Source organism: Jatropha curcas, chromosome 9, assembly GCF_041381405.1.
Source record: "Jatropha curcas cultivar XTBG-Jc1 chromosome 9, XTBG_Jcur_1.0, whole genome shotgun sequence".
In the NCBI taxonomy this organism is placed as follows: domain Eukaryota; kingdom Viridiplantae; phylum Streptophyta; class Magnoliopsida; order Malpighiales; family Euphorbiaceae; genus Jatropha; species Jatropha curcas.
Window position 1 is genome coordinate 12,226,791 of NC_143159.1, and position 11,880 is coordinate 12,238,670.

At 41.3% G+C, this 11,880-nt stretch overlaps 1 protein-coding gene across 1 annotated transcript in view; it reads left to right on the top strand.

Moving 5' to 3' along the window:
* Positions 1–600: 600 nt before the first annotated feature.
* Positions 601–11,880, top strand: part of LOC149493650 (uncharacterized) — a 19,219-nt gene continuing 7,939 nt past the window's right edge. The window contains exons 1-4 of the mRNA XM_089726298.1: positions 601–1,408; positions 1,494–1,652; positions 2,700–4,060; positions 4,157–4,444. Coding sequence (XP_089582424.1) covers positions 601–1,408; positions 1,494–1,652; positions 2,700–4,060; positions 4,157–4,444 — 2,616 coding nt within the window. The remainder of the gene's footprint in view (positions 1,409–1,493; positions 1,653–2,699; positions 4,061–4,156; positions 4,445–11,880) is intronic.

Here is an 11,880-nt window from a genome sequence, read left to right on the forward strand (position 1 = left end):
GACTGTTTGCAGTCCGAAAGAATTGGCTCTTTGAGCCTCAAAATTTAGGTGTTCACAAAGACAAATAGGGATATTTAGATGAAAAGATAACATTATCCTTTTATTAAAATTAATTTTTAATTCTTTTGCTTTTATTTAATATTTGTCTCTCCCTCAACAAGCTGAGGAATTGAGAACCTTGGAGTTGATGGAGAAATAATCACCATTGATTCTAAGGATTAGGTTTTCAAGAAAGGAGAAAAAAAATTGAAAAAAAAAAAGAGAAAGAAAGAAAAGATAAATAAGAAGAAAAGAGACACAACGGACAAAGCTATGACCATCATCGTAGTTGTTAAGCCAACTGTCAAAAGATAATAGTTTGTTATACTTTGAATTTGTATTTGTATTTCCTAGATTAATGCTTAGCCCTGATCTGTTGTAACCACTTGTATTATAAGAATAGCCTACAGTATCAATACGAATAACAACTCCTCTTCATCAATTCTGTAATTGTTCTAGATGGTATCAGAGCATTAAAAACTCTTCTTAGTTTTTTTTTTCCCGATCCTTTTCTCTTCTTCTTTGGGAAAGTTCTCTTTCGCTTTTATACTTTGAATTGTTATGGCCTCCACGTCCAACACAGTTCATTCCTCTGGGAAAACCTTGATTACTATGAATGGATCACAGTTTCCTCTCAAACTTTCTTCTACAAACTATCCAACATGGAGGGCTCAAATCTTGCCCGTTCTTCGTGGTCATAACCTTCTGGGTTATGTTAATCGCACTTTTCCTTGTCCTCCTGCTACAATTAAGGACGGTGATAAGGAAGTTGTCAATCCAGATTATGATTTTTGGCTTTGTCAAGATCAATTAGTTCTGGTAGCCATTATTGCATCTACAAGTTTTTCAGCCATGAATACTGTTGCAGAAGCTGAAACTTCAGCGGAGGCATGGGAGAAGGCTCAGAAATCCTTTGCTAACAAATCTGCCACTCGTGTTTTATCTTTGCATGAACGGTTGTCTACTGCGAAAAGAGACAATAAACCCGTTTCAGAATACTTACAGATGGTCAAAGGTATTGCTAATGATCTTTCCTTGTGTGGCAGTCCTATTTCAGATGTCGATTTGGTTATTCATGTCCTTGATGGAGTTGGTGCTGAGTTTCGAGATATTGCTGCTGCTGTGCGTGTTCGAGATACGATGATTTCTTTTGATGAACTTCAAGATAAGTTGCTGGCTCATGAGGTTTATCTGAAGAAAATTGATTCGAGTTATGAGTCCATTCCGATTACAGCAAATCAGGTTCACCGAGGGTATAACTCGCGACAGCCTAGTCATTCTTCTGCTACTTCTGATACTGTTTCGCAGCACAACAGTCACAGATTTGGTAAGAGTGGGTCTGATTCTGTGTCTTTGCAGTCTAAACGAGGTAATTCGAGTTCCCTTAAGTGTCAAATATGTGAGCGGCCTGGGCATAATGCTAAGCAGTGTTATAAGGCGAAGGCTTATTTCAGAGGAACACAACTTTCCTCAACCCCGTTCTAATAATGTTACTGCTTCTGACTGGGTTATGGATTCTGGTGCTTCTCATCATATCGCCAATGATTTGCAGAATCTGTTCCTCCACTCACCTTATGAAGGCTTGGACGAATTGCAATTGACTGATGGCACAGGTTTGAATATTTCACATGTTGGCTCTAAGAAATTTTCTTTTACTTATAAACCTTGTGTTTTAGATGATGTTTTGGTTGTTCCTCGGTCCAAAGAAAATCTTATTTCTGTTGCTCAAATGTGTATTACTAATGGGGTTTCTATTGAGTTTTTTCCCACTTGTTTTCTTATCAAGGACCTTTGAATCGGGACGATAATCACAAGGGGAGTGCTTGACAAATTTCTCTATCGTCTACCATCCAAAGTCCATCCAGCTGTTTATTTCAGTCTTCGTGCTTCGTCCAACTCCTGGCATCAACGTTTAGGTCATCCGTCTTCCAAAATTTTTCATTATCTTGTTTCCAAGTTTAATTTACCTGTGTCGACATCTCAGTTATTGAATTGTAATTCTTGCAAATGTAATAAAAGCCATCGATTAGCTTTTGGTCAATCTTCTTTATCTAGCTCTCGCCCTTTACAATTGCTGTATACTAATCTTTGGGGTCCTGCGCCTATTCTGTCCATTGATGGTTTTAAATATTACCTTATTTTTGTTGATCACTATTCAAAGTACATATGGTTTTATCCGCTCAAACAAAAATCCGATGTTTATTCTATTTTTCCAGTGTTTCAGCGGTTGGTAGAAACAATGTTTCAAATAAAAATTGTTTCTGTTTATACTGATGGTGGGGGTGAGTTTTTAGCTCTTCGGCCATTGTTTCAAAAATTTGGAATCTCTCATTTATAGACTCCTCCACACACTCCTCAGCACAATGGTGCTGTTGAAAGACGACATCGTCATCTTATTGAAACAGTGTTGACGCTTCTTCATAATGCGTCTCTTCCCCCCTCTTTTTGGACGTACGCTTTCAAGGCTGTGACTTATTTAATCAATCGCTTGCCAACACCCATTCTCAATTTTTCCTCTCCTTTTTCCAAACTGTTTCATAAATCACCAAACTTTTCTAGGTTACGTGTGTTCGGGTGTCTATGTTATCCATGTTTGCGACCTTATACTAGAAGTAAATTTGATTCGAAGTCCTTACCATGTTTGTTTCTTGGCTATTCAGATCATCAGAGTGCTTATTTGTGTTATAATGTTCAAACTTTTAGGCTTTATGTGTCGCGACATGTTGTTTTTGTTGAGGATACCTTTCCTGGGGCTTCTGTTTCGATCAATACTGAGACTTCTTCTAATTTGTGGTATGATTATTCCGATTCTGTCCCTCTTTCTAGTTCGGTACCATTCTCTTCAACGTCTGTGGGTATTAGTGGTTTGGGTAATTCTGCGGTTGCTTCTTCTGTCCATGAGTCTATTGGTCCTTCAGTCTCTGATTCTATGGTTTCGTCTCTACCTGTTGAGTCGGATTTGCCATTGCAGTCTTCCCCATCATCTGTGTCTAACAATCAGGCTTCGCCTAATCTTGTGTCTTCCACGTTTATTATTCAAGTTTCTAGTGAACCATCAGTGTCTACCTCTATTCCTATTCGTACTCATCCTATGCGAACTCGGTCTCAAAATAATATCTTTAAACCAAAACAGGTGCATCATGTTACAAAGTATCCTATTATTTCTGTAGAGCCAACTTGTGTTTCGCAGGCTATGAAAAGTCCAGAATGGAGGCAGGCCATGTCAGATGAGTATAATGCTTTGATTAAAAATGGGACGTGGGTTTTGGTTCCTTCAAATAACCAGAATCTAGTAGGTTGCAAGTGGATTTTCAAGATTAAAAAGAAGGCTGATGGTTCCATTGATAAATATAAAGTGCGATTGGTGGCTAAGGGCTATAGCCAAAGGCCTGGGGTTGATTTTGATGACACATTTAGTCCAGTGCTCAAACCTGCCACTATTCGCATTGTTTTAACACTTGCGGTTACTAACAAATGGCCAATTTTGCAGCTAAATGTTAACAATGCGTTCTTACATGGGTCTCTTCGTGACGATGTTTACATGCAACAACCGCCTGGGTTTGTTGATAACACCAAGCCGGGGTATGTTTGCAAGTTGGTGAAAGCTTTATATGGCTTGCGTCAAGCTCCGCGCGCATGGTACCAAGCTTTAAAGGGTTGTGCCTTGCAAAATGGTTTTGTTCAAGCAACTACAGATCACTCTTTATTCATTTATCACCACGACGATGTGTTGTGCTATTTTCTTGTATATGTTGATGATCTTTTGCTCACAGGAAATAGCAGGAAGTTCATTGATAAATTTATTAGCATATTGGCAGTCAATTTCTCTCTTAAGGATCCACAGCCGATTCATTTGTTCTTAGGTATTGATATTGAATCAGCCACCAAGGGATTATTTCTTTCTCAGCATCATTACATTCGTAAGATACTTGAGAAAAATGGAATGGAAGGTGCAAAAGCTGTAATAACACCTATGGCAGTCAAAGATGTTCTTGTCAGGGCCACACAGTCTGAAGCTTCGGTTGCAGAGAAACAGTATCGATAAACTGTTTGAGCTCTTCAATACTTAACATGGACCTGGCTTGATATTAGCTACACTGTCAATAAACTTTCACAGTTCATGCAAAGTCCAACCAAGCAACATTGGAATGCTTTGAAGAGATTACTTCGGTATTTAAAAGCCACATATGATTATGGTTTGCTGATTACTCCGCAAAAATCATTGAGTTTACATGCATTTTCAGACGCTGATTGGGGAGGAAATCTCAATGATCGAACTTCAACTTCGGGTTATATAGTTTATCTTGGCACCGTTCCGGTTTCGTGGTCTTCCAGGAAGCAAAAGTCAGTCGCTCGGTCGTCGACCGAGGCTGAGTATCGAGCTGCTACGTCTTCTGCTTCAGAGGTAATCTGGATTAAAAATTTAATGGCTGAACTTGGTCTTAAGCTTGATTCACAGGTTCCAACCATTTATTGTGACAATATTTCCACAATCAACACATGTCAAAATCCAGTTTTTCATACACGAATGAAGCATATAGAGATTGATGTGCATTTTATTCGAGATCAAGTTCAGAAAGGTCAGTTTCTGTGAATACTCAAATTTTAAGGCTCAAAAAGCTTATTTTCTCGGACTGCAAACAGTCCGGCCGGGCCGGAGGCCATTCAAAAAGTTCACCGAAAGTATGCCAATATGGCACTTAAAACGTCCGGGACGTCGCGAGGGACCCAAAGGTACTCCAAGAATAATTTTTGGAGGTAAGGAACTCCCGAAAAAGCCTCCGGAATGAAAAAAACTAGCGAGCGGACAGGGTTTCGGTGGTTCTGACCGCCGTCAACGGCGGTTCTGACCGCCCTCCGGCTTGTTGTTTCCTATAGATACAGCCATGATGTTCATTTTCACTCACTCAGTCTGTGTTGATGGACGCTCTCTTCTCCCCTACGCTCCTTGCGGTTCTGTGTACTGCTTTTTTGCATTTTCATTTAGCTTTTATTGCTTTCTTGCTTTGTTAATTGGTCACTTAAGTTAAATTAACTGTAATTAAATACCCTAACGAGGAGCTTAACCTGGAGCTAAGAAGTGGCCGACAACTGACTCAGTTAATAAACGAAACTCTGCCCATTTTAATAATTTGCATAATTTCTCTTCTACTCCAATTCTGAATTAAACTGCTGCATAAATGCATTCACGTCATCAATTTGGCAAATAAACTGCCTCAATTAAATAAGATTAAGCTTAAATGCCCGGTTAATTAATAATCGTGGTGTTAAAGCCTAAATCCGACAATATTGGCTAAAGTATCTAGTCAATTAATGACTATGGTACAATCACCTTTATTTCGAACAGTCCGGCTTAAGTCCAGTTAATCAATAATTGTGGCTAAATAGCCTTAATTAACCACGTTTTTTTTTTGGCAATAAATTGCCTATATTGCAATTCAATTGATCACTTTTTGGCAAACAAATTGCCTATAAATAAGATTGTCCATTTTTAGCGACAAATTGCTTAAACCGAAGCTTTGGAAAAAAAGCCTTGAATTAATCAAACTTTTGGCTAAAAGCCTTAAATCAATCAATTTTGGCGACAATCGCCCAATCAACACTTTTGGCAAACAAATTGCTTAAATCAACCCATTTTGGCTAAAAGCCTTCAAATAATCACTTTTGGCAAACCAATTGCCTAAATCACATCAACTTTTGGCAAACAAATTGCCTAAATCAATCTTTTTGGCTAAAAGCCTTAAATCAACACTTTTGGCAACAAACGCCTAATCAAATCAATCAATTCTTTGGAAAAATGCCTAAACAAAATGCACGAAGCATACACACACTCATGCATTAAGCATACCCATTCAAAGCCCTTTAAAAAAGGCCTATCGAACTATGTCGGCTTTGATCTCTCATTCAAACTAGAGTACGTAGGCACGTTTGGGATTTAATCCCGAGCGGCAAGTCGAAATCACTTAAACATTTCATTGGTCCAATTACATAATCTACCTTGCAAAGCATTCATTCATTGGTTAGTTCATCAACCTGATATGGTCTCGGGATCCACCTCGAGTTCGCAAACTATACCTTAAACATTGGGATAATTAATCTAGTAATTAGGTTAATTAAAATTGGAGTCAACTTAGGGTTTTTTCCTAGTTTACCCTAAAATAATTAAACAAGGTGGCGACTCACACATTCACGTGCATTTCTGCCCTTAGTCATATTCATTATATGCCTATTTTTGGGGGAGGGGTTCACAGTTTGGCGACTCCACTGGGGAGTTATGTAATCATTTTGCATAAAGTGGACTACAATTGCTGCATCAACTAACCTGCCCTTCTTCAGGGTATTATTTTTGTTGTGCTTTGTTTTGTACAGGTACCCTAACACGAATCAAGTGTTCTTTCTTTAAGAATACTTGATAAGGAAATTTGGACTTAATTGTAAAATTTAATGAAAACATTTAAATTTGTTGATTTATTTGCACGATTGAGAATCTTTTTCTCCATTGCATAAAAAACGAATTTCAAATGAATTTCTTCTCTTCTGTTCAAACTTCTGAGTCTGGATAGCAAGTAGCGCTGATCGGCAGGTCTCCTTGATTATGTCGACGGACAGCCAAAGCGTCCTCCCTGTTACCGCAAACCATCCCTAATCCTTTTGGGGGTGGCCCATGAGTATGCGTACTGTTGGACCCACGCAAAACTCTTTGTTTCACATGTGTTTAGGTATATCCTTACTCAAGGTTCAAGGGTCCCTTAATAAGCCAATTTTTTATTTATGTCATAGCCTATAGAACCTATCCTTTAGGGCTGTATGCACCCAATGATGTGAATCATATCATTAAGACGAATTATGACGTGATATTATGCGCATTCATAACATATCATTTCATAAATATTAAAAACATTAAAAAGAACACAAAATATTCTTTTTAGTCATGCACAATTAGACAAAGGAGTCGATCTACCTCAGCTACCCTGATACACAATACTACCCACTGTACCCTAATCCAGCTACCTTTATCCGAGCAGGTACCCACTGTTCGAGTACCTATCCAAGTTCCAGTCACACCTACAGTGCTATCACCAACCTCACCAGCTTCACCAACTTCAACTGCACCAATGGCATCACTTGCTGACATCCAAAATCTCATGGAACAATTAGAAGCCAGAATGGAGGCTAGAATGAATGAGGCATTAGCTGCCCAGAGAACTGCCCTAACAGCTGAACTAGGTAGTGGTAATGGAAATGGGGCTTCCGCTGGGGGAAGTGGACTTGCTACCTCCAATCAGGGACCTGCTGCTGAACCGACGTCCTCAAACCCTGCCTTGGATGACATGCCCTCCAGAACTGCTGCTGAGCTGGAAAGCTCAGAAAATGAAAGAAAAGCTAGAATTGTTGGAAAGGTCTATTACTGCCCTTAAGACACACAAGGAAGTGGTGGACATGGACTCCTTGTCCTTGTTCCCCGAAGCAAGACTGCCAACAAAGTTCAAAATGCCCAACATGGACAAGTTTGAAGGAACCACTTGTCCCAAAACGCACCTGAAAATGTATATGGGTGCCCTAAACCCGTTTGGACTGAACAGCGAGCTCCTTGCTCAATTGTTTCAACAATCACTCACCGGTGCTGCTTTGAGGTGGTTTGTCAGCCTGGATCGGTCTAAAATGAAGACCTGGGAAGACATGTGCAATGCGTTTAACACGCAGTACCACTATAATATAGAAGTGGATGTTACTCGGAGAGAACTGGAAACCACCAAACAAAAGAACAACGAACCCTTTTCCTCGTTCCTTATGAGGTGGAGGGCCAAGGCCGCCCAAATGATCAATCGGCCTTCAGAACAAGAACAGGTAGACATAATCATCAAAAATCTGCTGACTGTCTACCAACAACAACTGCAAACTCAGTACCTACCGATGTTCCAGTCGCTCATTGCCACTACTACGAAGGTAGAGGATTTAATTCAAATGGGGCAACTGAAAGAAGACTCGGGAACCTCAAAATACAAGAAGCCTAGCCAAGCTAGCAAAGTCCACGAAGTGGCAAGCATCACCCCCACGAATCCTTTACGTGTGGGAAATATGAGAAATGGCAGTCAGTCGAGAAGGACCTATACTGATCTCGGGATGCCAATCCTTTTGGTATTCCGAGAGGCTGTCAAGGCAAACTACATCAAGCCTTTTGAAGCAAGGCCGCCACCCAACCCATTACCAAGGAACTACAGGGCTGACGAATACTATGAGTATCATCAGGGTAACGGGCACAAGACTGAAGCGTGCTGGACGCTTAAGAACCGCATCCAAGACCTGGTGGACAACAGTTCAATTATTCCAAGGAATAAGCCAAACATTAGCACTAATCCCTTACCAAATCACAGGGTAAATGCTATTGTTTCTGACCAGGAATTGATCGATCCTTTCGAGCTATTCCTAGAAATGAATAAAATCTGTGTCCTGGATCTGAATGACCTAACTGAAGAGGTCGATGCTATGACCAGGAGTGGGAGACAGTATGAACCGATAGTTCTGGACAAAGTCCAAAATAAGCCCTACCAAAGGGCAGTTGAGCCGAAGGAAGACCCGGTACTCTCGCAGCTAAAAAAGACACAAGCTAGGGTATCGATTTGGGAACTTCTGGCATCATCCTTTCCTCATCGCCAAGCTCTTTGCAAGGCTTTGAGTCAACTTCAAACATCGGTGGAGGTTAGCCCTAAAGTGCTGGCATCCACCCTCACCTAATCATCAAAGATGCAAAGCATCGGGTTTTCTGATGATGACTTGCCCAAGGAGGGAGGCAGTCACAACGATGCCCTTTACGTCACTGTTCAGACCAGAGATAAAACTGTGCCCATGGTTCTCATTGATAATGGGTCAGCACTGAACGTCTGCCCACTAAGGGTAGCCAGCTGTCTAGGGTTGGAGGAAACAGATTTCATTCCATCGGACCAGATAGTGAAAGCATATGACAGCACCCGGAGGGAAGTATTGGGGGTTGCTACACTAAAATTGGCAATTGGGCCAGCCATAATGGAGGTACCATTCCAAGTAATTGACGTGCCCACCAGTTTCAACCTGCTTCTGGGACGGCCATGGATACACCATACCAAGGCAGTACCTTCCTCTTTGCACCAAAAGGTCAAATTCCCCTACGAGGGTAAAATTATAACGGTTCAAGGGGATGATTATAGCCAGCTCAAGAAGCCAAAGGGCCAGCCTCTCTTTGAGGTCAACCCTGAAGATGCCAATTTGCCCCTCTCAGGATTTCAATATGACACTGTGCAGTTCATAAAAGGAAAGACTGCAAACTCTCGAATTCTCTTTGATTTCGGGACGATGCAAATAAACTGCATAGTGCCTTTGATGCTGAGAATGTCCTACCTGCCAGGAATGGTTATGGCAAGGTCCGGAAAGACATACCCCGCACTGCAAGCTTGGGAATGTCCAGTGAATAGAGGGACTTTTGGGCTAGGATATGAGCCCACTGATGAAGACTTGGCTGGAAGGACCGGGAGAAGAAAGAAGAAGAGTGTACAGATGCGGCCTTACCTTTTGACTTTGAATGGTCATTTCTGCAAACCGAGAGAAACGATTCCTTATCGTGACTTCCAAGAACCATTTTACTGCCCGACTGCTAAGAAGATGTTGCCTGGGTTAGAAGTATTTTCTGATGTCTGGGGCAACAAGCCCGAAACAATAACTGAACTGGAAGTGGAAGACTTCATGCAGCCCAGTCTCTTTGACGAGGTTGCGGTCATTATAGGAAATGATGGGAACCAAGACATGCTGAGCCTGATCAAGCCATACAAAGGGCCTCTCACCAACTGGTACGCCGAGGAGGAGCACGCTGCTGATAAACCCCCTCCCGAGTTAAACCTAGAGTCAAAGTCTGTAATCAAGTCCTGTACTGAGCCTGAGTCTGACCCCGAATCTGAAACCGAGTTAGAGTCCAGTTCCAGTTCTGAGTCTTCTGTATCGGATTTAGAAAATCCAGACTTCAAATTTGATGTAATTTTTGAGGACGATTCTGTCCTAATCAATAAGAGCTTGCAAATTATTGGCTACCCCGCGGGTCTATCTTTCCAAGCATTCCCAAGCAAAAATAACGAAAATCAAATAAATGAAATAAAAAATGAAAAAGAAAAAATAATAATTGGCAAAGAAGAAAATGAACATACATACATTGCATCTGACTGTGTGAACAGGGAACAGGTCATTGAATGCTTGAAAAAGTTTGCTGATTGTTTCATGTGGAAGGCAAGTGACATCACGGGAATTGACCCGGCAATAGCGGTGCATAAGATTCCAGTATACCCTGAGGCTAAACCGGTAAAACAGAAGCTAAGAAGGCTGAAAACAGAATGGTCCTTGAAAATCAAGGAGGAAGTAGCCAAGCAACTGGAGAATAAGTTCATAGAACCCATTGCCTACCCGACGTGGTTAGCAAATATTGTGCCGGTGCTTAAGAAAGATGGCAAAGTCAGAATGTGTGTGGATTACCGGGATTTGAATAAAGCATGTCCGAAGGACGACTTTCCCCTGCCGCATATTGACTTGTTGGTGGACCGAATGGCTGGACACGAGATGGTCTCCTTGACCGATCTTGCTGTCGGATACAATCAAATAATGATGCATTTGCCAGACAAAGATAAAACGGCATTCATCACTGAGTGGGGAACCTACTGCTACAGGGTTATGCCTTTTGGGCTCAAAAATGCCGGGGCAACCTATCAAAGAATGGCAACGACCATCTTCCATGACATGATTCACAAAGAAGTAGAAGTGTATGTGGACGATATGGTTGTTAAATCAAAAACAGTTGAAGAACATACAACAGCACTTGAGAAGTTCTTCCTTAGACTTCGAAAGTACAATTTAAAGCTCAACCCGGCAAAATGTCTGTTTGGAGCTACATTAGGAGTATTTTTGGGGCATATGGTCAGTCGGAAGGGCATAGAGATTGACCCTTCAAAAGCCAAAGCCATTCTGGAAATGCCAGCACCGAAGACGGAAAAAGAAGTTCGGGGTTTCTTGGGAAGGCTATAGTACATCAGCCGGTTCATCAATCAATTGGCCAATACTTGTGGTTCGATTTTCAAATTACTCAGGAAAGGAGTAGCCATCAAATGGAATGAGGATTGTCAGAAAGCTTTCGACCAAGTCAAGCAATATCTGTTATCCCCGCCAGTTTTACAGCCACCAAGGCTAGGAAAGCCTTTGTTATTGTACCTATCAGTGACAGAAGAAGCGATGGGTGCAATGCTAGCTCAACAAGTAGAAGATACAAGGGTAGAAAATGCCGTGTATTACCTCAGCAAAAGGATGATAGACTACGAGCTAAAATACAATAAGATAGAGAAGTTGTGTCTGGCTCTAGTTTGGGCTTGTACAAAGCTGCAGCATTACCTCTCGTCCTACACCACATACGTTATTTCTGAATCGAACCCCTTGAAATTCCTTATGGAGAGGCCGATTCTTGACAGTAAGATGGCTAAGTGGGTGTCGGTGCTCGCAGCCTATGATTTAAAATTTGTACAGCGGAAGGCAGTGAAAGGCGGAGCCTTGGCTGATCAATTAGCAGAATTACCGGTCAAAGACCAAATGCCGGAGGTAGAATTTCCTGATGAAGACTTGTTGAGCTTGGAAAGTGAAGTCTGGGAAATGTACTTCGATGGAGCTTCAAACTACCATGGAAATGGGGTTGGAGTCGTATTCAAAACTCCTTGTGGAGAATACGTCCCAATTGCAGTCAAATTAGATTTCGACTGCACCAACAATGAAGCCGAGTATGAAGCTTGCATAAAGGGGTTAGAAGCAGCCCTGGAAAAGGAAATAAAGGTCCTCAAG